The 25,825-nt window shown below is 36.3% G+C and overlaps 1 protein-coding gene across 4 annotated transcripts in view; it reads right to left on the bottom strand.

The window, feature by feature from the left end:
• Positions 1-2,283: 2,283 nt before the first annotated feature.
• scara3 (scavenger receptor class A, member 3) overlaps positions 2,284-25,825 on the bottom strand; it is a 32,912-nt gene continuing 9,370 nt past the window's right edge. For 2 of the 4 annotated variants that reach the window (XM_030129271.1, XM_030129272.1), the window contains exons 3-13: positions 16,363-16,398; positions 15,589-15,633; positions 13,806-13,925; positions 10,535-10,615; positions 9,713-9,831; positions 9,365-9,609; positions 8,137-8,356; positions 7,943-8,031; positions 5,900-6,092; positions 5,573-5,750; positions 4,422-4,909 (exon numbers count right to left, since the gene is read on the bottom strand). In XM_030129271.1, coding sequence (XP_029985131.1) covers positions 4,422-4,909; positions 5,573-5,750; positions 5,900-6,092; positions 7,943-8,031; positions 8,137-8,356; positions 9,365-9,609; positions 9,713-9,831; positions 10,535-10,615; positions 13,806-13,925; positions 15,589-15,633; positions 16,363-16,398 — 1,814 coding nt within the window. Of the gene's footprint in view, positions 4,910-5,572; positions 5,751-5,899; positions 6,093-7,942; positions 8,032-8,136; positions 8,357-9,364; positions 9,610-9,712; positions 9,832-10,534; positions 10,616-13,805; positions 13,926-15,588; positions 15,634-16,362; positions 16,399-25,825 lie in introns of all 4 variants that reach the window. The other 2 variants (XM_030129273.1, XM_030129274.1) reach the window with 2 other exon arrangements.

Raw genomic sequence — 25,825 nt, 5'->3', positions numbered from 1 at the left:
TAACAAAAACAAAGCTATATTTATTTTTGTTTGATTACACTCTATAGAAAACACTATTATGAATATTATTACTACATTCTTCAATTACATCCTCCTAATTTCTGTTAAATCATATATTTTCACTGCTAGTTTTAGAAGTGCTACAGTATTTTTAATTGATCTCGATCTCAAATGCATCTTTTGAGGGTCTTGGTCTAATTTTGGTCTTGAATGCATTCTAGCTATTGCTTTAGTCAGAGAAATGTAAGGGGGCATGTTCTAATTTGTTTATTCACATCATTAACACTAATCATTCAATCATATTTTCTGGGTGTAAAATGTCATGCTAGTTTTTGAGTCCTCAGTCTCATCCTGTGTTGGTCTTGGTGTTGACACTTTGATAACCATTAAATGTATATACATCAACATACAGTTGCGAAAAAAAATATTAGACCATCAAAACTCATCAGAAACCATGGTTATGCAATCAAGTACTAACTCCTGTGTGTATCATGTGACTAAAACAGACAGAAAAGAAAACATAGAATGTCTAAAAGCACTGTTTTTGTCAGTGCAGTGCCATAGATATTGATGTAAGAACTTAAATGATTTTGGTTATTATCAAGAAAACATGGAAAATGGATCGATATCAGCTCTTAAATTAAACTCTTATGAGCTATTTTTGTTGTTATCATTATATTTGACTAAACAAATGTACCTTTAGTTGTACCAGGCATTAACCCTTTATAGGGCACTCACTGAAATACTCTGAAATTCAAAATTTCAACCTTGGTGTGTTATCGGACTTTGTCATCTACCTCCTCTTGCTATAAAACATCTGAGCAGCACTTGCTACAAAGTAAACACATGCAATAAAACAACTGTTCTAAGGTCAAAAACTGACAAAAAACATTCATATTCACAATTTACGGCTTCAAAATGTCTATCAAATCTCAGTGAATCACTGTTATAGTTTTATAAAAACCAACATGCTTCTGGACTTCACTGAGGCACGAGATTGGCTCCATATTTAATGTTTGGCGAAATTACCAAAAATAGTCACTTGCCTGATAAAGGGTTAAAGTGAAGAAGAAATTGAAGAAAACAAGGGTGGTCTAAAAAAAATTTTCGTGACTGTATATGATTCAAACATTAAAATCCCCATAAAAATGAGAAATGGTGCCAGTTAGTAAAACACAAGAAAAAAATCTGTATTAGAGACACCGCATTTACAATCTAGCAGCATATTTTTCAGTTTATGTTAATTTTTCTGTGTCTGAAGTAGGTCATTATCTTTAGTAACATCAGAACTATGATAAAACAAACACCGCAGGCTTATTTGACAGTTATTTGTCAGTTTTAACCCAATACTTTTTTAATCTTTGCGTTCTTTTAGTGTCTGTTTCTGATTTATGGCTCCACATATTGAAGTAGTTTGGCCTTGACTCCAGGAGGTCTAACCCACCACATGACCGTATGAGGAGCAGAGAAATGGTGAGCGTGAAATCCAAGGGAGAATAGAAGCGTTCAATTAAATATATTACAACCTATCTGGGATTTAATCTCAGCCACATTTTCATTTTTCAAGCACTCATTTTATGCAGCTCTTCAGGTTTCTGGGGTGAAAACAGCATATGATTTACAGCAAATGTTCCATGCGTATAATGTATAGTCTCTACACCGCAGGAATAAGGGATTTGGGTGGATTCTTGAAGGAAGTTTTTGCTGGAGATCAAGTTCCCTAACATCCCACAAGGCCTGTCATGTTCCAGCAAGCAGAGACCGAGAAAGAGAGAAAAATGCTGTGAAAATATGATTCAGCAGATCAGGGCTGACAGGAAGGCTGTCATCTGTTTTTTTCCACAACGTCCGCAAACCTGTGTTACATTTTAATTATCAAAGACTGCCAGCTACATAGCATTCAAATAATTTATTAAAATGGAAGACTAGGATTTTCTCTGCTGAAAGTAACAGTATAAACAGGTGATTTGGAGCATGGCATAGTACCATTTTTGTAATTCAAAACCCATATTTCAGGGGCATGTAGCTTATACTTTATTATGATTTAATATAAACTGCATTATGTAAATTCTAGGCCACATTTTTTGGTAAAGAACCCATATTAAAGTAACGGGGGTAAGCTCAGACAATTGAATATTTCTGAGCCTGTGGCAGCAAACCTCAAAAATCTAATGGGAGGGGTGGACATGTGTTTTGTATTAATTTCACAACCACTCCCTTTCCTTTAAGGAGCAACAATAGCACTGTGCTCTTAAAGTACAGTAGGATACTACCAAGACTGAGACTGTTGAAAAAAGCATTTATTGAAGTTCGATGCAAGCCAGTCGCATTTCATAACAACACACAGGTTTATGAAAATACTACATTTACTTTTATGGTAAAATGTTTTTAGTTTTTTTTTACTGAGAAATATGTGATTATGTATGTGTATCAAAAAGATTTATACGATGCCCTCTTAAACATGACTCTACTGACGCATTTGATCATATACAGTAAAAGATCAGTGTGTCTGAATATTTGATGTGAACTTTAATGTAACTTTCTCAACTGCCAGAAGGTATTTTAGCTTTGTTTAGACGCAACCTTAAAAATCTGCTTGCCAACACCTTTAAAATTAAGTGATTAATAAAGTGCATCCCAAACTCGGCAAAAACTAAGATTGTAAGGCCAGATCCAATCCCAAAAACTGGTGCAAACAAAAAATAAAAAATATAAAGGGGAATTCACAAAGCCACTGCAAAAAGTCAAAATAAAGGTGCTTGCGTGTCATTTGCGGGGAGATAAATCAGTGAATATTCATACATTTGGTGCAAAATCAGGCTTTTTCTATGGACCTAAACCACTGGACTTGTATGAACCATCTAATTCACACAAAATACATGTGAAAATTGCCACAGACAATGATACATTTAACATGTGCAAATGAAATTGTGTGACTTTAATCACATTAAATTAATGTTTAATGATATCAAGGGTGACATCTTCATTATGTAATTGGGGGGATCGGGGGGATGGGCCTTATCTTGGATATGCAGCTTCTTTAAAATAAAAAGTCCTGACAACACTGATGGAGATCAGGCTGCTTTATTAAAAACACTACAGATGTTAACATGTTTTCAGACCTGCACAAGTCGTATTTGGCACTATTTTGATGGACATATCAGTAGATTGTTTAATACAGATCAAATATTAAGTACAAGAGAACCAAAAGAGGCTTTGGCAAGCAGATTTTTCTTAAATTTAGATGGAACAAGACATGTTATATCCGTTCACTTATAGCTTTTATGATAAGATAACCTTGCTCTTTACTTTACTTAATGAAAGCATTAGGCTACTGATATTCCCAAACATGGATTAAAACTAAATAATATCCTTGACAGATGCTTTTAAGTTTATTTTTAATCCATGGGTGGGAAGCTGAACCTTTATAAAACTTGTACCAAAATTTCTTTCTGTCTTTCAAAAATGCCAAAATGAGTCCAAAGAGTGTCGCTGACATTATTATTTTTCTTGACATTGTTTACATACAGCAACAGTAACAAAAGAAGTTGTATATGATAAAAAGATCACGGAAGCATTGTATGAAAATCCAAACTGGAAATCCAGTAACAAATCTGCATCTTAAACTCAGACATCATAAAGTAGATCTAAATGTCCTCAGAGAGCCTGCTCTGAAATGCCACATAAAAATGTCTTTGATTTTTACACTTTAAGAACCAGTAAAGTGCCACCCATGAGAAAATGTTGTGCCAATGTGAATATATGTGTGCCCATATAGTAGTGCAGGAGAACATAAACCCTTGCGAAGTCTTAAGGCCTGAATGGAAAAAACACTACTTACCGAAACTTTATTAACAACCCAGAAAACATTCTTAACCTTCAGTACATTCAACTTCAATAATGGACATGTTTCCAACTGTTTGCAGCTTTTAATTCAGATAAATGTGCATATTTTTGTGCTTGGACTGCCAGGTGGGCAAAAAAAAAAAAAAAAAAAACCACTCATCAAAAGTACATTTTGAGATCCAGGTCTTGGTTGTCAGTTTCCCATCATTGTAAAAAACAACTAAAAGTCTGGCCAAACTCGGAACATTTCAGTCCTGGTTTGGTCTCAGTTGACAATGAATAAACCAAAGAACAGTTCAGTGTGGCAGCAGTTCTGTTTTAGGATTTTCCTCCTGATTCATCCTAGCTTGCTGTGGCATGTCTTCAGGGGAATACCAGTCTTTGAACAATTCAGATATTAAGTTCTCCATCGTCTTGCACAATCCAATAAAAAAAAAAAAAAAGTTTTTTGTAGTATTTTATCCGTTGTTGTGTCACCACCCACTATAGACAATACTGCTTCAGTCTGTATGTGACGACAACGATCCTCAAGTTTATTTGTACCAAACATCTTCCCTCTAGGTCCAGGTTTCTCCTCACTGTCTCTTCGAGTCTGAACCAGGAGTCACAGCCTGCTGCTGAGCGATTAGGTCAGGGGGGTATGGAAGGCCAGGAGGTCCGGGAGTTCCTGGTGGACCTGGTGGGCCTACTGGTCCTGGTTTACCTCTTGGTCCTGTTGGCCCGATGATACCAGGTAGTCCTGCCTGACCCTGGATCCCTGGCGGTCCTGTTGATCCAGAAGCTCCATCTTTACCAATGGGACCCATGTCACCCTTCTGGCCCCTCTCGCCACGTGGTCCCGGCTGACCAAGAGACCCCTTGGCTCCTTTAACGCCTACAGACCCTCTACTTCCACTGGGTCCTGGTTCACCTGGCGCTCCCTTTGGACCAAGAGTACCCTTCTCTCCTTGGGATCCACGGGTCCCGGGTTGGCCTTTGTCACCTTTTGTCCCAGTTAATCCCATAGGTCCTTTAGAACCAGTCTCACCACGGTAACCTTTGGGCCCTGGTGGTCCGGGAGCACCTGTTGACAAAAGACAAGTAAGTCAGGGTGTGAACTACAGAGGAGCCAGGGGGGACTTAGACCCTGTTAATGTGACACTTTAGAGCCATTCTGAATTTAACCCCATCCACTGTCAAAAAGATGCTGAATGACCTATTATTATTATTATTATTATTATTGTTATTATTATTATTATCATTATTATTATTGTCTGACCCTATAAAAGAGCAAATGAAACTGAAATAAGATGATAGCATGAAGTGCACACATGATACATACACCAGACCTCCTAAAAATGTGGCTGAGCTCATGCAGTTCTGTGAGGAAGAATGGTCCAAAATATCTCTGGACATTGTGCAGGTCGGATTAGCACCTACCAAAACATTTGTTTAAGGTTCTTGCTGCCAAAGGAGGTTCAACCAGGTATTAAATTCAAAGGTTCACTTACTTTTCTAGCAGCACTAAATGTTTAAATAGCATTTAGATGCGTTCAGTAAAGACATTAAGTATTAATATATTAATATTATATATTGCTTGTGTGTTATTAGGTTAAGTCCATTATGTTTGTCTGTATTTGTGACTTAGATGCAGATCAGATCACATTTTATAACCAATTCATACAGAAAACTCAAACATTTCGAAGGGTTCACATACTTTTTCTTGCCATTGTTTGTTAACACTTACCCTTTATTATAGTGAAGTTCTTTATGAGTTGAGTATGGTGTGTATCCACTAACTTCATCTCCTCCATCACCATAGACAAGTTCCTGACGTCCATATCGAGTTGAACATTCAGAAGCATGTTCTGCTGCCTCAGTGTGTCCGCCAAATGGACAAGTAACAGGACTGTGTTGTTCAGGTTCTATTTGAACCATAAAAAGAAGGCAAAAAATACAACAAAAGCAGAAAACAAGAGGAGAACAAGAAAAAACAGTCATTATATACTACCGCATACAGACAGAAGCAACAGACTATTGGTGGAGTATCCAAAGTTTAATATTTGATGAATACCTGTAGATCTTCTGTGTGTCTGCCCAGGCGAGTCTGACAGGACGAGCTCTCGATGTTGATGTATTTGTACATGCTCTGGACGTGGCTGACTGTAGCGTTGATGCTGGAGGAGATTGTGTCGATCTCCATTTCAATGGAGTTCAGTCGGCCATCCAAGGCAGAGAAACGTTCTCCTGTGCGGTTCTCGTAATACCTGGTAAAGATGTGTTTTTTATAGATTTATACCTTAAAAATCACCACTCTTTTTGTGTAATTGTACTACCAACAAATACTACCATCTTCTTATGTCTCTTTCATATTTTATATATATTTTTTATTTAAGTACAACTACTAATATGACACTGTGAACATACTCTACAACCAGTTAACCAGTTCTACATTCAAAACCTTTAAGTAAAAGTATGTATTATCAGAAAAATCTATTTAAAGCATGAAATGCAATAGTAGTCATGAAGGAAAACAGCCCCTGTCAGTGTTTTACTATTAAATATGATATTTTTTGGATATTTGTGTTGCATTAATGTTGTATTTTGCTGTTTTAGGTGTTGAAGGTTGATTTAAGCCCACTACAAATTTTTACACTGTTAGTAGTTTAACCTACGGCTTTTATTCATATAATATGAGATCATTATATCTGTAGCATCCATGTCTTGTAAGAATTACATTTTTCTAAATTCAACTTTTCATGAGGTCAGAAAAACAGGCCTGCTTTCATCTTTGTGACAATGTATTTCCCAGAGGATCCAAGAGTTTATTTAACAAGGAAGGAACACTTCATCCTAGAGTTTATCGAAAAGCTTACAAAATTAGCAAAAAGATATTTGATTCTGTGGAAAAACTGTAATCTGTAAAGGAACTAAAGCTGTCAGACAAATGTAGTGGAATAAAAAGTAGACATGTAAAGTTGCATCAAATGGACACCCTAGTTAAGTGAAAGTCTCAGATTTTTACAGCATTAACCAATAAAGACCCAAACAGCCACTGGCGAGCAAAATCATCTCCTGATGTAAAATGTTTAATACCTGTTGATCCACTAATCCTATCAATATATGTAAATAATTGGTGTAAAATACAGTTTGTCATCAGATATGACCCATTTGGATGTTCAGAGCCTCTGTAGTGAACGTGGAAAACCATCATCTTCTACAACATTGATTCACCAGTAAAACCCATAGATTTGGATCCATGACAGTGGATGGAAACACTTGTTACATTTAGTTACTGACATATTTGCTAAAAAAGTCACTTTTCACTGTTTCTGATATAATAAATCTGAGCTTTTATGAACATCTGTCATGTGTCGATGTTTATGTTGATTTAGTTTAGGGGTTTTGGTTTTTGTCTCTTCCTGTTTTATTTTGGTGATGGTGGTTGCCTTCCTGTTTTGTCTGCACTCTGTCTTGTCATTGTCTTCCCTAATCCCATCATTGCCTGCACCTGGTGTTCCTCCTGTAATTGCCCACACCTGTTTGTGATCCCTGCCTTCCCTATATATTCTCCTTGCTCCCTTTGACTCTTGTCAGTGTGTCATATCTGTTTCTTTGTGAGGAACCTCATGTGTTAAGTATCTTGAATCTTGTTCCGTGTGTTTTTTGTAGATCAGGTTTTTTAGTTTGATATAGAGTACGTTGTACTTCCTCCTTTTGTTCATTAGGTTTTTTTTAGTTTAGTATTGTGCACGTTGTGCTTCCTCCCTTTGTTTGTCCGTTTTAGTCTTTTGCATTTTTGTTAAAATAAATCCTTTAAACCACTGAACCTTGAGAGTCTCATGCATTTGGGTCCACGCCGAGTGTCACACCGTAACAACATCTACATGATCAGTGAATTAGATATAGGACAATATATGATTTTCGCTGACAAATCACAAAATACAGTGGATAAGATTACAATAAATGGAGATAAATCACTTAAAGGTTAAAAAGAAAGAAATTCATTTGGGAACTGTCACAAAAGTAGCACTGGGTCTTCATGGATTTAGTAAATGTCATGTTCCATCACAGGTCTCTACTAGCATAACACTATAAAGGTGTCGGTGTGTTTTACCTGGAATGATAGTGAAGGTCGTGCATGTTCTCCTCATGTTCATCCATGAATGAGGTCACGTTGTCAAGCTGCATCTGTAGGTTCATCACCTGGACAAAACACAAACACACTCATATAATTCCATACCTGAGCATAAATTCAATCCCAAATGTTCACCCTAAATTCAAATGTTTGAAGTGAAACAAGACACACACCTGCTGAGTGAGGTCATAGTACACCTCTGTGGACATGGCGATCCTCTGGTGATCTGCCTGGATGTTGTTTTGGAGGAAGCGCATATTTTGAGTAGTGCTGCTTGTGTTGGATTTTATTGCAGTCAGAACTCGACTGTAGTTTTGCCAGTCAGTGGTCAACTTCTGAAGGACTAGAGTCTCCTCATCTGCTTTCCTCTGCAGCGCATCTATCCACATTGTACTGGAAAAATGACAAAACACACATCAGCTTTTTAATCATACGCTTTACAGCAGATTCTTAAGGGATTTGCTTTCATTATCTACTAAACACAGGAAATAATGCTGTTAACTGTGGTATAAAAGTACTTTACAAGGAAAACATCTAAGACATATGATTACTCCGATCAGATTTCACATAAAACTGATCTAAGATAAGGTTATCAGCACAAGTGGTGATTTGTTTGCATTTAACTGAACAGTTGTGTAAATATAGAGAATTAAGAATAACTGAGCAGAAATGTTCTGTGATAGATGTTATCTTATTTATACTTGTGATTGTTGGTTTGAATACAGAAAATGAATCAAAGTATTAGGACGTCTTTGTTATCTGATGTCATGCAAGTTTTCTTTAACTACAGGCCAAGAAAAGTAAGGGACTTATCTTTGATTTTAAAGTCATTGTTGAAAAATGGTAATGGATTCCCTTTAAAAGAAAGCGATTACCATGATTATACTACTGCCAAAACCTCAAAAGTTTGGAATAGATGGACATAGGCTGGTTCTCCATCAATCCACTGTGGAGTGTTCTAGCTTACTTTTTATTGTTTTATGGAATAGTATGTAGTATTTTTGACTGTCTGTGTTTAATAATATCAAAACTAAGGCTCAAGTGTTTTATGACTAAAGCTCTGCTAAGCAAGTTTTGACATGTGCGCTCTTGTATTTTCTTGTACTTAACTGTTGCTTGTTGGCTGTGTTGTTGCACCCTGATGTTTGTATTGTTCTGTTGATCTGACTGCTGCCAAAGATGCAATAATTTTCCAAACCACGATCAACAAATCAAAATAACTACGTCTGTATTCATAAGGCCTTTGGACACAATACACGTCTGAAAAGTTAGACACAGGGACAGTGTGTTCCATTGTTCTAAATATCATCTCTATCTTAAATTTAAAATAAGTGTCACATTGTTGCTGTGTTTCCAACCAGGATTACAAAGCATCATGTCTCTCCTCATCTACTCATTTACCTCAGTGCGACTGTGGTGTTGACTTGCTGTGCCGTAGCTTTAATGTCATACTGATCCTCTGTTAGAGTTTTCATCTTTTCTTCAGTTTCCTCAATCACATCCTTCCACCCCTCTACCTGGTCCAAAAACCCCTCCAGTGATTGGTTCAGAACTTTGATTGACACGAGGTGGTTTTGCATGTCACGTGTGAGCCGGTTGCTGGTGGCTTTAAGAGCAGCCTGGGTCTGGGAGGCCTGGTGTAGGACCTGGAGGAGACAAGGATCAAAGAGTCTTTGAGGTGCACAAAAGCTCTACATTTGTGTTCTCGACATAGTGATATTTATTCAAGTTGTGATCAACGAACTGTACCTGCTCCTGCCCCAGTATCATCCTCTGAATGTCCTCAAACTCCCTCTTCAACCTGCTGATCTCTTCACTGTACAGAGTCACATCCAGACATCCTGAACAGTTGGAGGTGGAGCTCAGATCTGAAGAAGAAGAAGAAGAAGAAGAAGAAGAAGAAGAAGAAGAAGAAGAAGAAGAAGAAGAAGAAGAAGAAGAAGAAGAAGAAGAAGAAGAAGAAGAAGAAGAAGAAGAAGAAGAAGAAGAAGAAGAAGGAGGAGGAGGAGGAGGAGGAGGAGGAGGAGGAGAAGAAGAAGAAGAAGAAGAAGAAGAAGAAGAAGAAGCTCTAAATTATGTACATTTTTAAAAACAATTTATATTCAAAGACTTAATTTAAGATGCAAGGCATTCTGTGTAAGTGTGCACACTGTAACCAACCCATACTATTTTATATCCACCCAGTGCCTTCAGAAATGCCTCGCTGATCTATTTAACATAACTTTGAATTAACATGACTTTAAAAATGTTGCATTTCCTCTACTTATTTAAATGAATCTGATAATATGCAAGAACCCTGAGCCAAAACGACACTGGATTGTGTCTGTCGTCATGTCACATTGTGTCTTTTCAGACTGATTAAGTTCTAAAAACATGTTTCAGGTCTGTTCAACTACAAAAAATGCCATGATTATTCCAAAGAACAGTGATGTGCCAACGTTTAGTTTAATTTGCAACAAACAATATTAAATTTAATACAGTTTTGTAGTGTGTTGCCTTCATTTGGCATCATGTTTACAACAGTAAATCACTGGTACTTGATGTAAAAGTGTTCATTTGGATCTAATTTACCCTCTATTCCCTGCTGAACCTTGGTGATCTTCTTGTGGTAGACAGATTCCTCTTCTGATAAGTTGTCAACTTTCCTGAAGACTAGGGGCAAAAGAAAGAAGAGGTATAAAATCAGCAATTATTAGACCAACCTTATCAAGCTAAACATGACAAAAACCACATAAGATCAGAAGAAAAGGCTTCAAGTTCTGTTGCTGACACCGAACTGAAATGATTTGACTATTGTCTACTTTTTTTAAATTACATATTAAATATTAAAATTAGACAAAGTTTACTTCATTTTGCACAGAAAAGGCTACTTCTGACTTACACTTACACAGAACCTGCACTTTTTCACTTGCATTTAATTATGGAAGTTGAATTAGCACTTCTACTTAATCTTTTACTCTGTCTGTACTTCTACTTGAGCTACAAATGTGTGGTTACAACCCTCCTCATGCTTTGACCCTTCATAGTACTCCTGATTGTACTCCTCACTCCTCTGGGACAAAATATAACAAGGCAGGATGTCTCTGAACACCGAGGAGTAGAGTTAACACCGCAACACTTGCTGTTAATGGGAAAGTATTAAAGTATTAAAAGGAGTACAAACAGGAAGCTGTAACTTAAGTCCTGACAGCAAGACAAATAAAGTTTTCATTAGGTCCCAAATGAAACCAAAACACTAGTGAATGATGGTTAAGCCAGATGGTCAGGGTATGCAAACCACACAACATATTTCTCCAGAGACCAACAACAATTTGGTGAGGGTGAGTTTTGTGTTTGTAAGTGTACGTTTGTATGTTTTCGTATCCTGTGTGCTCGCTCAGGGGGTTAATCTATGTGCGCTTGCATCCGTAAATGCTCCCACATGCATTCTGCACATACCACCTGCTCTACTGTATTAGCTCCTGGGACAGTGATGCTGAGCAGCTTTTGACCTTTACTACATTCCTTGCTGCTCTTTAAAGTAATGACTATATGATTCATACAGGAATTAACGTAAAAAGTAGTTTACATCTAGTTGATTTTTATAACACATGTTCTTAGGAGCAGCATGGTGAAGATTATATGCACTGACAAGAGAGTTTTCTCTTTGCCAAATGGACAAAAGGAGGCAAAATATGTCACTTTGGAGATTCACATCATGGCTGAAGAATGTCTGTATTATAAAACAGATGCTCAGCGGGAAAATCAAAGGTTAGTAGTTTCTGTTTTTCCTTGTATAAACAGACTTGGGAGTCGCAGCCAAGTACAACATGTTTTCTGTTGATGATCAGGTTGTTCTTTTTGTACTTTCATGTTGTACAGCTGTGCCGGAAATCAAATGAACATAAACATGGTTTTGTCTCTGCCTAAGTACCCCAAAACTTCTGTGTTTTTTTTTTTTCTGTGTACATGTTTCACTGTGTGACAAACACTTGCTTTATATTTGCAGTGAATCACAGTTCCTTTTGGTTAATTCATATTATTTATCAACGTTAAGCTGAAACTGATATTTAATTCATCGGTAAATACGATTTTTGATGTATTAATCAAAATGTGAAATAAGTTTTGTTGGATCCTCACGTGCAATAATCTGGTATCCTATGTGCAATAACTAATTCCTATACATATTTCACATATTCTTACATTTATTTATTTATTGCCTATTTTCAATTACTTGAGGAGTCAAGCAACAAAATGGCATTCTATGTGCACTTGTGTATGTATGAACGACAACAAAGTCTATTCTGTTATACAATGTTGCCCATAAAGTTGGAATAATTTGGTTTTCAGACACATTTTTCTTTTTATTCCTATTTATACAAGAATATTCATCTTTAACCAGATACAATGATTACATACTGAGTCCCAGTTACACTTTATCTATCTAGAATAAATCCCATTGTCACCATCGTTCCATGGGAAGAGGTAAAAATATTTTAATCCAACTTTATGGTAAACAGCGTATAAACATTTTTGCACTTGAAAACGATCCAACTGATCCAGCGTATGCAGGACCTGTTGAAGGAGACAACTTACAGACCTTAATAGACAACACTGAAGTCAACATGAACACTAAAACTATGATGAAACACATGTACACTGACACAGGTCAAGAAACAAACAATAAATCCTTGCTGCCATACCATACATTTGATACAAAAAATAATCATTTGCATAAGACTTATTATACATATGTATAATATATAATAGGCCTCGGGGCCAGTCATAGGTGAGGGGCGAGGCCCCCATTAACAAATGTCCTGCCCCCTCAAATGAAAGTTTCCAAAGTTTCAGGAGGTAGGGGAAAGGTAAACGAGCTTCACAACAGCAGCAGATGTAGAGTGATTAGTAATGTGAGTTAAGTTTCACTTTTTTCATATGTGCATATATTAACCCCCCCCCATTGAATAAGTAGGATGGAAACCAGCTGACACGCGCACCCCCCATTACACACCACCATACCAAGATATCAATTTCACAGGAAACACTGCATAGGTAGGCTAACACCACATTTACTAAAACAAAATGACTCAAACTATAGTCCTTATTTGTAAGGTTACATACACACATTTTTTTTCTTTTGTTATTTTTAACCACAGGTATTATTCTAAATTTATGGGTAGCAGTATATTCAATTATATTTTAATTGTTGCTTTAAAGAAGGATGAAATGTAGCTGTAAGAGTAATAAATAGATTAAGTGTAACAGGAAATTAACCATCACCTGTACTGTTTTCTTAGATACTAAAGCTGTGAGCTCAATTACTACTGAACTTAGAGCAAAATTGAAAACATGACACCTCATTACAAACAGTAGTCACAGTTAACTAAAAGTGTAAAACCTACAATTTAGGCCAGACTCTATAAACTGATGAAACTGCAGTAAACTCAAATGAAGCAAACACTTCAGGTATATTTGTTCAATACCTGCACACAGATCATAAAGGATAAAACTCTCATTGTGTGTCTGTATAATGTACCCAAATACAAACTTGTGTTTAGGGATTTGCATCACTCAACCATGCCTGACACTCTCCTCTGAGGTCTCTGAACGGTAGTAAAAGATAACGATTTACAGCCTTCAGACCCAATAAAAAGTGATCTTAATGTGAAATGCAGCTGTTAACTGTGGAGCTGCTCCCATGTAAAACACAACATACAGGACCCAGGTCCCTATTTATTTGATAAATAGATGTGTGACTATACCACAGATTTTCCATGATAAAAATAATCCATTTCATCCAGGAGGTTACATGTCTCTATGGAGGCGATGAAGATAATATCTGGGGCAACTTTAAACTTACCAAGCGATGCAAGCACTGCCACGGTAATAATGAGAAATGCAACGAATCCATAGAGGACTCTGACAGCCAACTGGAGGGAATGGCTCTGTTGGCATCTGACACAGCCTCCTCTGGTACGACCTGGACACACAAGATACACAAATAAATGTGTGTCTGTGACTTAACATATTGTTTAAATTCTATAATACTGAAAGAAATATGAAGAACACCTGAAGCGCTGATTAAATATGCTCAAATCCTTCGTTAAAATGGGGCTAGTTTCAGCAAACGTAACATTTTACTGCTAAGGATCATGTAGGATAAGTCTGCAGAAAAGCAGGCTGAATAAAAGGGTCAAATTTTTAAGATTTAACCTATGAATGCAAGTCATGAGTCTGTAATTGTGGACACTATGAATGAATCAGCAGCTCTTTTTTTCCTCTCTGATAGATTTTTTAGTTGCCCTTGTGCATATTCAAGATTCAAGAAGTTTATTGTCATATACACAGCAGTACTGAGCAATGAAATTCTTACTTTGCGAGTTCCCTTCACACAACTAACTAGTTAAACTGAACTAAAATAAAATAAAGGAAATAAACTGTACAATTAAAACAATTTAAACTAAACTAAAAGGAAATAAAGGAAATAAACTGTGCACTAAGCAAGGAAAATAAATAGGCAAAATTAAAAAAAAAAAAAAAAATGCTTTGCAAACATAATTCCAGTTCATGGTATATTTTTTTCTTCAGCTTATTATTCCATAAAACTATTATTGCCAACTATTGTCAACACTTACATCATAGTGCAATAGCTTAGATCTGCTGCAATATTACTCTGGAGTTTGATGCAGCGGGAATCACAAATCACAAAGAAACACTCACTAACGCAAATTAATTTGCAACTGAAAATCATACTAAATACATCACCCAAACTGACTGTTGTAAACATTTGTACCATTAAACAATGACCTAGACTAAAGTACTTTACAATTAGAGATAATCATATTTATAGAGTTTCAGCTATGCTTTTGTATGAGGAGATGTAGAACTTATACAGTCTTGTATGTCTTATACAGTATAAGACATAATCAGTTCTATTTCTCTGTCATATTCACTCATTTAACACCTCCAAATTCATATATTTTCTCAAACACATTCACATATTTAATGCTCACATACATAAACAATCTAAAGAAATGTATGATCAGTAGAATGAATATGCAGTATGTGTGTGAGAGACTGTTAGTGGAAACAGAAGGACTATAATGGAAATGGATGACAGCTTGATGAATGGTGTTCTGATTGGCTGAGGAGCTTGACCGGTGACAGTCAAAGGACTTTTATACATATGTGAAGCCGAAGGGTCCATGCAGAACTAATATTTGATAATATTAGCTGCAGATTAATGGCCAATCCAGTTTGTCACTCATCATTTCACCACAGCAAGAACTGACTTATTTCTGCAAAGTGCTTTTGAAACATGGTGCAGCAGAAATGAACTCTCTAACCACCCAGATCAGTGTTGACAGGAGGCAGGGTGTATTGTTGTCTATTTGTTTAGATTTGCAGAAATACCAACTATAAATGTATGAAAATAATTGTGACAGAATGTATAATGTCCTGTGCAGCCCCTCATACTTTTGCCTTGTTTGTACGAAGCACTATTACTAACTTTTATAAGCATTCAGACAAACAAACATGGATATAGAGTCAAAACCAGGCTTGTACACATTTCCTGAGGGCAACACAAAAACATAATACAGATGACTGGTGATTAGACTAGTGTGTATGTGTGTGGTCTTCACCTCTAAATGGAGGCATTTCCTCCTCCTCTCCTGTGAGATCCTCCTCTGAAAGACAGGAAAACAAAGAAAAAGAAATGACCACATTTGAAAGAGTTATATTTTACAGCTGACATCTATCTTCTTTGCTTTTTGCTCACTTACTGAAATGCAGATATTAATAAATAAATGGGTAATATGACTGTCAGTCACATAACTAATAACATGTTTTATAACTAATCATTTAACTTTAGTTTCACAGTTTTCAGCTTTAACATTGTGTATGAGTAATTCAGACTTTCAGAGGCTTCAGAACGGACATGGAGGACAGTTTGCACTATTTGTTGCACTGTGCATTTCATTTGATTTGTCACTTTTGCATCAATGTTCAGTGTTACAAAATACTAAACTTTCTCATAAGCCTTGAGCTCCTTAGTACACAATTAAATGCAGGAATTTACCCCCTTTTCATTGAAAAATGAATTGGACATTACTACTTATTATAAATGGCTGAAAAGGGTATAATTGAGAAATGTAAAACATCTAAGTAAAGCTTTCTAAGAAAAAATCCTCTTAAGATGTGAACAAAATAAGAATTTAACAATTAAATCACTCTTTTTTGAATTCTGGTGAATCCATTTATTCTTGGACAAAGTGAATTAAATTTAATGAAACTTAAGGTTCTTCTGAATCAAATGATGAATAGACAAAACAAATACAGTACAGTCAGGTTCATATTAGAGGTTTTTGAGTGTTAAACTTGTTGATATTTATGTCTTTTAGCAGCTTCATCATTACCTTTGAAAAGCTGGTTCTCATATCCTCCATAGTTTTCTGCCAAAGACAAAAACAGACGCATTAAAAACAGAGCAAACTGAGCACAACAACAAAAAATGTTTAATTTTGTTCTGCTCAAATGTTTTTTTCATTTAGGAAAAACAGTCCCACAGCGGTACAGTGCATGAGAAACACTTGTTGGCCTTGCGTGCTGACTACATTGGGGAGTGTTGTGTGTGTTTTGTGGTCACATGTGTCAGAGGACATTGTCATCACACAGTGTTGCTGGAAAAAAAATGAAGTAAGAAGCACGGCTGCCTCAGAATTTAACCAGAGGGGCTAATAAAACACAAAAAGTCAGTTTACTGTACAGCCCCAGAATGATTTCAACACTGAGTTTTCATGGCTGAACTTATACCTCACGTCAGTACATGTACATTACACCACCCAAACCGGTGCCCACAGCTGGAGCTCTGCAGGTGTGGTGCTTCATGTTAAAAACCTCTCAGTGGAGCTGTAGGGGTAAAGAACTGGGAAACACACAGGCTATGTGAACTAACACTCACATATGGGGAAAAAAAAGTGTTTGGCATGTTGTTGACTAGTTGAAGAGAGACAGTCATACATTCAGACATGTTCTGAGTGAGCAGCATCGGTCTGCAGAAACACTAACTCAAACTGTAGCATGTGTACGTGTATTGGACATGATTATGTTTGACTTTGAAATGATGTCTCAGAATGTGGAAATATGGAAAATGCGTTGACTGATGTGGTGTGTTTTAAAGTGCCACCAAATACTCAACACCTGGAGGCTGAAAATGTGGCTTTGAAAGGTTTGTGGTGTTTTCGGAAGCGACATTATATTAGTCCAGACAGAACACTGCTGCTCGACTACCACATGACTAGTAACATTCAGACATATTCAAAGCACTGCAAATACCAGAGTGTTGAAATTTCAGAGTGGATTTCTGCTCCTACAGGGTAATTTTAATCCATTCTGAGTTAAAAAGTGTTGAGTTTTGTAATTATTTAACAGTTAAGACTTAAATGCATCAATGTAAATCCAACTCTGCAGAGAGTTGTTCTGCCCCATTAAGTTTGCCATGTTTTATTTACCTTACTTTGTTAGATTAGTAACATAATACCATGAGTAAAGTAAGATGCAGGATTCATCACGATGCCTGGTGCCCAACTGTATATTTATACATGGGATTGTGTCCTGAGTGCTATGAAAAAGAACAGCAATGGTAGAAAAATTCCAAAAGTGACTCTTAAACTTTTCAAAGAGCATGCAAACCCTCTCCACAATAATACAGCAAACAAGGATACACTGGTGTACCGTTGCTGTTTCGGCAATAGAAACTCATGACACATAATAGAGATGTAACTTGTGTGGATTATATAAATCACAATAGGAGTAGGACTTTAAAAATGAAAGATTCTTTAATGTGAATTTGCTTTACTTATTTAAAATGACCAAATGCATCATGATGTCAAAAAATGTGTGACATCCCTACATCACCTATTGACACAACATGCCATATGTGAATTGAAATAAGTTAATTGAGTTAATCATAACTTTACATGTCCACCCAAATATAGGAGGACGTGCATTTTCAAGAAATCAAAGGCAAGGACCAACACAAAAGGCAAATGCACACCTGTAATTGGAGTAAACTTATGGAATAACCTTGATAAAGAATTAAAAACATGCACACTAAGGTATTCAATAAAAATGAAATATTAGGATAAAGTAAGCCAATTATTAGAATAGATCTAAGATTTTGCTTAGATTTATACTATTTGTTTTATTTATGTTATTGGATAAAACTGTGCCATCTTGTTATCTTGTTCTGTTTCTGCAACTTTCCTTCTTGTAAATAGGGTAGGCATAAATAAGCTGTTGCTTCAGCCTATACCTTGTCTCCCATACTTACTATAGAAATCTGAACGGTATGTATGTATATATTATGCTCTGTTAAATGGACGAATAAATTACTACTACTGTTTATCAGATCGTAAAATACAGCAGTGCATTATAACACAGTGAAGATGTTCCAAATGTCACTTCTAACAGAAGTCTATTTAACTCTTAGAGACCTAAAACTTTTTCTGGTGACTTCCAAATGAATTTTTAACTAAATTTAACCTTTACTAAGAGATTTATCACCATTCATTACAGCATCACTATTCTTTAAAATTTTTCAGTGAAAATTAGGTATTTTCCTATATTTCATTTACTGATCATGTAGATGCAAAATATATCATCAGCTAAATATAAAATTAAGTGTTTACAACCACAGTCATTTATCAAATTACATTTGCATTCACATTACTGGTGAACCAATGTTGCAGAAAATGACGGTTCTTCCACATTCACTCTGAATTATTTATGTGTATTGATATGAAAAGTGGTTCTTAAGTTATTTAACATTTCAGGTCAGTTGATGTTTTTGGTGGCTTATAGGTGTTTAGACCTTTGAGGGTGAAAAACAACTCCTAGACACTCATGTCTCATATTGTTAGATCCCTGTGTCCTCTCTCCTTGGGTCATCACTTCAACTCGACTCACATCCCAATTGGAAAGGTGAAGAATTGAGGCGAGAACACAAGGAGCAACTTGGTGTCACGGCTTTGGACCATTGTCATGCCCAGTCATGACCCAGACTCAATAAACCAGGCTCGTAAAAGAGTGGTTCATGGAAATCTAATCATCCCAGAGTCTTGACCTGAACCCTACCTGAGAATCTTTGCTAATCTTTGGGTACATGGAGAAATTTTGCTGCACTGGCCCAACTCTTCCATCATCAATGCAAAATCTTGACAAAATTTTAATGCAACTACAGTAACTAATGTAAAAATAGCTGTGAAATTTCCTGACACTTAATATTATATCTCAATGAAGTCACTTGTTTGCCTCTGTCAGAACCACTTTAAATCTGATTTTGAGAAAGTCAATCAGGTTAGTGATGCTGTATTTAAGTAGTTACTGGGATTTGAACCTCAAGAACAAGGAGAAAACTAATAAAAAGACAAAACTGTTGAATTTCTTACACATCATTTAGACCCAGTGTAGACCAAAGATGACAGATCAACAGGGTAATCATAGCAGCAACGCAAGAGAAAGCAGTAATCTTTCCTTTTACAGCCTTCTACAAATAAATACATACATATACAGTAAACTATGGTCTATAGTTGAGCACATACTCTCACTCTGTAAATAAGTAAATACAATCAAACTGCATCTGAAACAGTAAGGAAAAACCTCCACTATTAGCCATCTGCATACACATAATCACCTAACTGCAACTGTAAATTAAACTAGTGGATAACAGTGGAAGTGTGTTCTTAAAAAGCATGTAATAATATCTGAGTTAATACCAACCTAAATGGGTCACAACTGCACTACATGTAGTTGAGTATTTTTTCTACATTTTCAGCTGTAATTCCTCTATATTTACCAACAATATATTGCATATGTACTGGGTAATACTGAGTAATTTAATGATTAAAATTATGTTTATGAATACAATTAGATTTTATTTCAACACCTAGAGTCTAATCCTGTGAGCTCCAGCACTGTGAATTGTTTGATGTGATTTTAATATGACCGAATATGTTCCACCAGAACACTTAATCTGTGTTTAAGAATGTCCTAATTTATATTTTATGCACTTGAAGTAGGTTTTTATGAATTTAGGCTAACCAAAGTTGCACAGCCTTTTCACAAAAATCAAGATTCAGACTTTTTCTCAAAGCATATTTCGAGTCTCCAGCCAAAACACAAGCATCCTCCCATAAACATTTGAGGAAAACAAGGTCAGAAGTTCCAGGTCTTACTGGAGGGAATCCTGAGTGTTCAATCCACAAATGCGCCAAGCCTCCTTTACTCAGCTGACTCAGATGTCTTGACCTCACAGGTTTACAGTTCATTTTCATTTGGAGGATGATAGAATATGTATCTGTTCTGTTGAGATTCTTATGCCAAAACAAAATGTGGTGTAATTTCTTAAGACAAAAATGCCTGTGGTGGATCAATGGCAGTGTGGCTCACCACATAATCAACACAACATGAAGGGATATCCGGCCTTTGATAGGGAGAGAATTGGAGACTCATTTTCAGAAATAGAATGAAATTGGGTGCAGTTGCAAGAAACAAAAAGTTAAAGGATAGACAGCAGAGTGTAAATGAAAGTATGTAAGAAAGGTGATGCTATATCTTTCACATAATGAGGAACATTTCTGTCTTATTCAATGTGAAATCATCATTGAAGTTAAAATCTTTTTTTTCCAAGAATGACCAGACCCAGAGAGCAGCGTAAACAATGTCATAACAATTAATAAAGACAGAAGACTTTAATACGCTACAAATAATGAATACAATATCTGGTTTGATTATAATATAATGATGACTAGATTGCAATTAAATAGGATCAAATTCCAAACCTAATCCAGTGCAGCTTTAGAAGTAATTGCAGTGACTCAAAGTATTATTTTCTTCAGCCTTTACAATTACCATAAAGTTACAAGTTCAAACAAATTTTTCCAAGAAGAAGTAGAGCTGGGAGCTTTGTTCTGGCCTTGGGAACTGCCACATTTTGAGTTTGGTTTACATTTGGCTTTTGCCAGTGTTTATGACACTTCTACCTCACACCTCAAAGTTTAGTGTGTGATTCCCATTTGGACCATGGCCTTTCTGTGTTGGGTTTGCCTGTTCCTGTTTGCCTGGGTCCTCTGGTTTCCCCCACCAGCAAAAACAGGCATACATAAGAGTCAATGCCATAAATTAAAGTGCTGATGAAGATCTGGAGCTGGTCTCTGAGTGCCTTCAATGGCAGCGCAGTGGTTCTAGTTTGCAAAGTGATAATGCTAATGCAAGGTGCTATGTGTATAAGCATGGGTAAAAAGCAGAGAGTGAGGCCATGTATAGGCTACACGTAGCCACGTATTTATAAAAGCGGAAATTTCCCTAACATTATACACACCAGATAGTTTTCAGAAAAGTTTTAATCTACACAAACCTGTATGAATACACCTGTAAAGTGCTATCATGGAGTAAGGGTTTGGATAAACAAAGGTTGCATGCATGACGTTGATGCATTTTTTGCCGTATACTGTGACATTTGGGACCCTAAAACTCAGTTTCCCCCATATACACTCAAGTACAAAAACTTTGGCTAGAGTTTTCAGGAATAATAATTGTTATTGACCTAAACCAGTCCCAACTCCAAATCTTGACTTGCTCTCAAACCCTGTTTTTTTTTTTCATCCTATCCCCCGAAATCCTATCAAATCCATGAAAAAGTACCAGCATGTGTCCACGTGTACCGTGCGAGATCTGTATGATGGCTTATATTTGTGCTTTGCATTATCCTGTGTTCTTCACTGCAAATTTCGAAGAAAAGGGTTCTGTGGCAGCGCACCAGTTGCCGCGGCCCAATGTCCCTAATCATCGATTGCAATCTCGTTTGATGTACTCTGCGCTGTATGTACTCTGTGCTGTCAAATGACAATAAATAGCAGTTCATTCATTTATTCAATTCATTCATTCATGTGGACGAAAAGTAAAAATGCATTAGAAAATATCACTTTTATTCCAAATTCCTTCCAAAGCTAAAATGGAAACAGCCCAACCAACCCCAGTACAGTATCTCCCCCGAAAAACCAGAAAAACCCTTGAAAAAGAAAAGTTTTGATGAATGACAACACTTGGCCTGCAAACACACACACTGTGGTGAATGTTTAGTGGAGGTGGCAGTGGAACAGCTGAGGTCAGGATCGAGTGGACGAGTCACAAAGCCCTGAGGCCGACCAAATGATGGAGGACGCACAGAGGGGTGGAAAAACTGGAGAGAGGTGTAGGAGGTGACAATGGGTGACAGAGGAAGGGAGGAAAAGATAATAACTGAGCACGATAAAGATAGTTATATTCACAAAGTAAAGTATTTTTAGCAGCTGAAATTGTAGTTCAGTTAGAGGAAGATGTTTAAGATAAGACAAGACAACACAAGACAAGATAAGATAAGATAAGATAAGGTAAGGTAAGATAAGACTTAACTGATCCCAAGGGGAAATTACACTGTTACCAGGAGGAAAAAAAAAAAAAAAAAAGACAGGCCAAACTAGAGCAGTTTCATAGATTTAAAACTAATTTATCCCTACTTCAATTAAAACTTGTAAATAAAAAAGGGATTCAACCTTTACGGAAAGGTTGATTTACTCATGATTGACACTTTCCCACTTGAAATGCCTCCTGGTGCCTTTTCTGTTTCTTAAAAAAAGTTCTTATCTATGAAATTAGTGCATGTGGAACTGATATTTTTGACAATATGTTCTAAGATGTTTTCTTGATCTATTCATATGTTTTATCAGAACTTTTGTGTATGTTGTTTTAGGACGCAACATGAGTTAAAGTCTGAGCCAAATATATATAAATGTGAAATTAAATGAATGTTTAATCTTTGCAGACTACAAATGATACTGAAATTGAACATTTATGTTAGCTGTCTTTTACTTTTCTTTGTTTACTCTTAGCTTCAACCAGTCTTTGACTTTCACGCATTACTTGTATAAAAACTATTCCCATTTATGATACTTTATGTCAGGTTTCAGAAATGAAGGGAGGGCCCAAACACAGACTCACTAAACTTAATTTACAAAATAACCAGAGAGTAACAGAAAACTGGAAAACACAGAGGAAGTGTATGAGAACATGGGAAACACAGGCAGGAAAAGGTGTGAGATATTGCAAACAGGGAACAAAGGAAAGTTGAGTGGTTTATGTAAATGGAACTATTGTGCTGTTCTTCTGTCTAAGATTGTTATGATTCTTGATATTGGTATTATTATGTATGTTTTGCTAGTTTGTATATATATTAAATTTCATTGCATGTTCGGAATAAATCACTAAATCAAATCAAAGTGTGGGATTACAGACTGGAGAACAGGTGAGAATGAGTGTAAACAGAAGCAAAGGAAGGAAACTGGATAGAAAACTACTGAAGGAAAGATTGGCAGAGGAGTGGAGTAGAGACACAAGTGTGGCACAACAAGTCTGATGGACACACAAGACACAGGTGAGACTAATGAATAGATGACGAGACAGGAAGTAACCTCACAAGGGCCCACAAGGATGCAACTGGCAAAATAAAACAGGAAATAAGATGCAAACCACGATACTTTTCAGATTAACATTTTTTCCACCTCATTCCTGTCCGGTGACAAAAATGTGTTGATTTGTAATATTATTGATAAACTTTATAGGTTAGGAAATTTCTCCTCTTTCTTAAGGTCAGTAAACTCTCCAAAAACCTCTGAGATTTGTTGCAAAATACATTCTCACAAAGCTAAAATCAGGCCTGAAAAGTCAACTTTCCAGGATAGCGACACTACAAACACATGATGATCTCATAGAATAATATGATGCTTTATTGGACGATATAGCACTTCAAATGAACTCGAAGGAAGGGTTTTTGTGGCGGCGCTCTAGTAGGAGCAGCGGCTTGATGTCCCTAATCATCGAACTCATTTCGTTTGATGTACTTTGTACTGTCAAATGACAATAAAGGCTATTCTATTCTATTCTTCTATTGTATTCTAACATGTAACATCCACAGTAAAATGCAACAAACACGTAAATAATGATCTAAAAACTCCATAAAACACTGACAAAGGCTGTATTAATGTACAATTACTACATTTACTTTCATATGTTAAGTATATTTTGCTGATAAAATGTGCCTTAAAATAGTTTATGTAATTAATTTATTGTAGTTTATGGTTTTTATGAGTTAACCTTTTAACCTTTTTTTTTTAGTAATACTTTTCCTTAAAGTGTTGTATTTTCACAGTGTGGTACTTTGACATGAGTCTGGGTTTCAGTGGTGTGTTTTCATGCCTCATCCTGGTCTAAATTCAGATTCAAACTTTCCCACAATGGTTGGATAACATTTGACTTCATTTCATTTTATTGAACTTTTGTGGCGTGAAAATGACTAGAGTCAAACATTTCAATGTCAGCACATTATTGGAAGCTGGAATCCAAACTTTCACAATTAGTTTCCACCCTTAAATCTCCGCCCGTTCCCTTGTCGAATCCCCTGCTCCTAATCATCCATCTAGTCCTGTTCTAGTGTTTCTCCTCCTGCACCTCCCTCTCTCTCTCTCTCCTTTTTTCTGCCCTGTTCCTGTTCTCCCCTCATGTTTTCCCCGCTCTCTGTGGAAAAAAGCCTCATGTCTGTCTCGTTAGCGAGGAAGTGGACCTGTCCAACACTCACAGAGCAGAACTGAGCTGATCTGACAGCAGCACAACACAGTCATACCAGGTCACACCTATACAGTACAGCACAAGTCCAATGAATAGACTGTTTATTCGTCAGATTTACAACTTTAAGAATGACTTCAACTCCACTGGTCAGGAAAATGGCGTAAGCAACAAAAAAAAAAGTGCATACAGTGAACATGTGCAGCATTTTGTTTAGTTTTTTTTTTTGTATTGGGATGTGATCAGATCATTACAAACCAGCAGCAACATACCTGGATTCTACAGAAGAGAGAAATAGATGCTCTTCTACATCCATTGAAGTCTGCATTTACATATCGTCACCTTCCTAAAATAATTGCCCATGTCATTTTTTCAGATTTTTTAGGAAACACAAAAAACTTAACCTGAAATTGTGTATTTGATGATTTAGGCAAAAAAGTAAAAAAAATAAATAAATAAATTTAAAAAAAATTACTTGAGCAATTATTTTAGGAAGGTGATGATATACTGGTGCCAATTCTGATTATTTTTGCAAGAATAAGCTTTGTAAAGTGAGTCATTACATCCTGAATGGGTGATAAATCATGAAATATAAACAATAACCTAACATTTAGATGCTTAAGAACATGACATTTTCTCTGCAAAGGAACAACCTCCACTGTTAAGAGTTATAATTTTATTGTCTATGTGACTTGATTTCAATCATTTTCTCCAGATTTATTGAAATTTAAGCATCTCCAAACCAGCAAATGACCTGAAATGGACCCACCACAGTTCCCACCGTGTTCAAGTGGGCCAGAGGACCAGGCACCAGCCACACTGTCAACCCGAAGCAAGCTACCAATAGAAATCCATCCCTTCTGCTCGTGTAGATCCCGCGCATCACGTTCGGTTGAACTTGCAAGCAAAACTTTTTGATTTGCAAAAGATTTAGAGGTGCAAATCCTTTGAACTTGCAAACAAAACTTTTAAAACGACAAAACACTTTAATCTGCAAGCAGAAGTTTCAGATTTGAAATGAAAGAAAATGTGAACACAATCGATTTTGTTAAGCTTAAAAATTTTGAAACGTTAATTTTTGTTTTCAAATCTTGATTTTTTTTGTCTCAAAACTGTATTTTTTGTTTGCTTTTTTCCCCCTTTGCTTGCAAGATAAAGACACAAATTTATCTTCATACAAGTGACATTTTTAGAGATTACTTACAAATCATCTTTATAAAT

Source organism: Sphaeramia orbicularis, chromosome 24 (genome assembly GCF_902148855.1).
Source record: "Sphaeramia orbicularis chromosome 24, fSphaOr1.1, whole genome shotgun sequence".
Classification (NCBI taxonomy): Eukaryota; Metazoa; Chordata; class Actinopteri; order Kurtiformes; family Apogonidae; genus Sphaeramia; species Sphaeramia orbicularis.
This window is presented reverse-complemented; position numbering and strand designations above follow the sequence as displayed.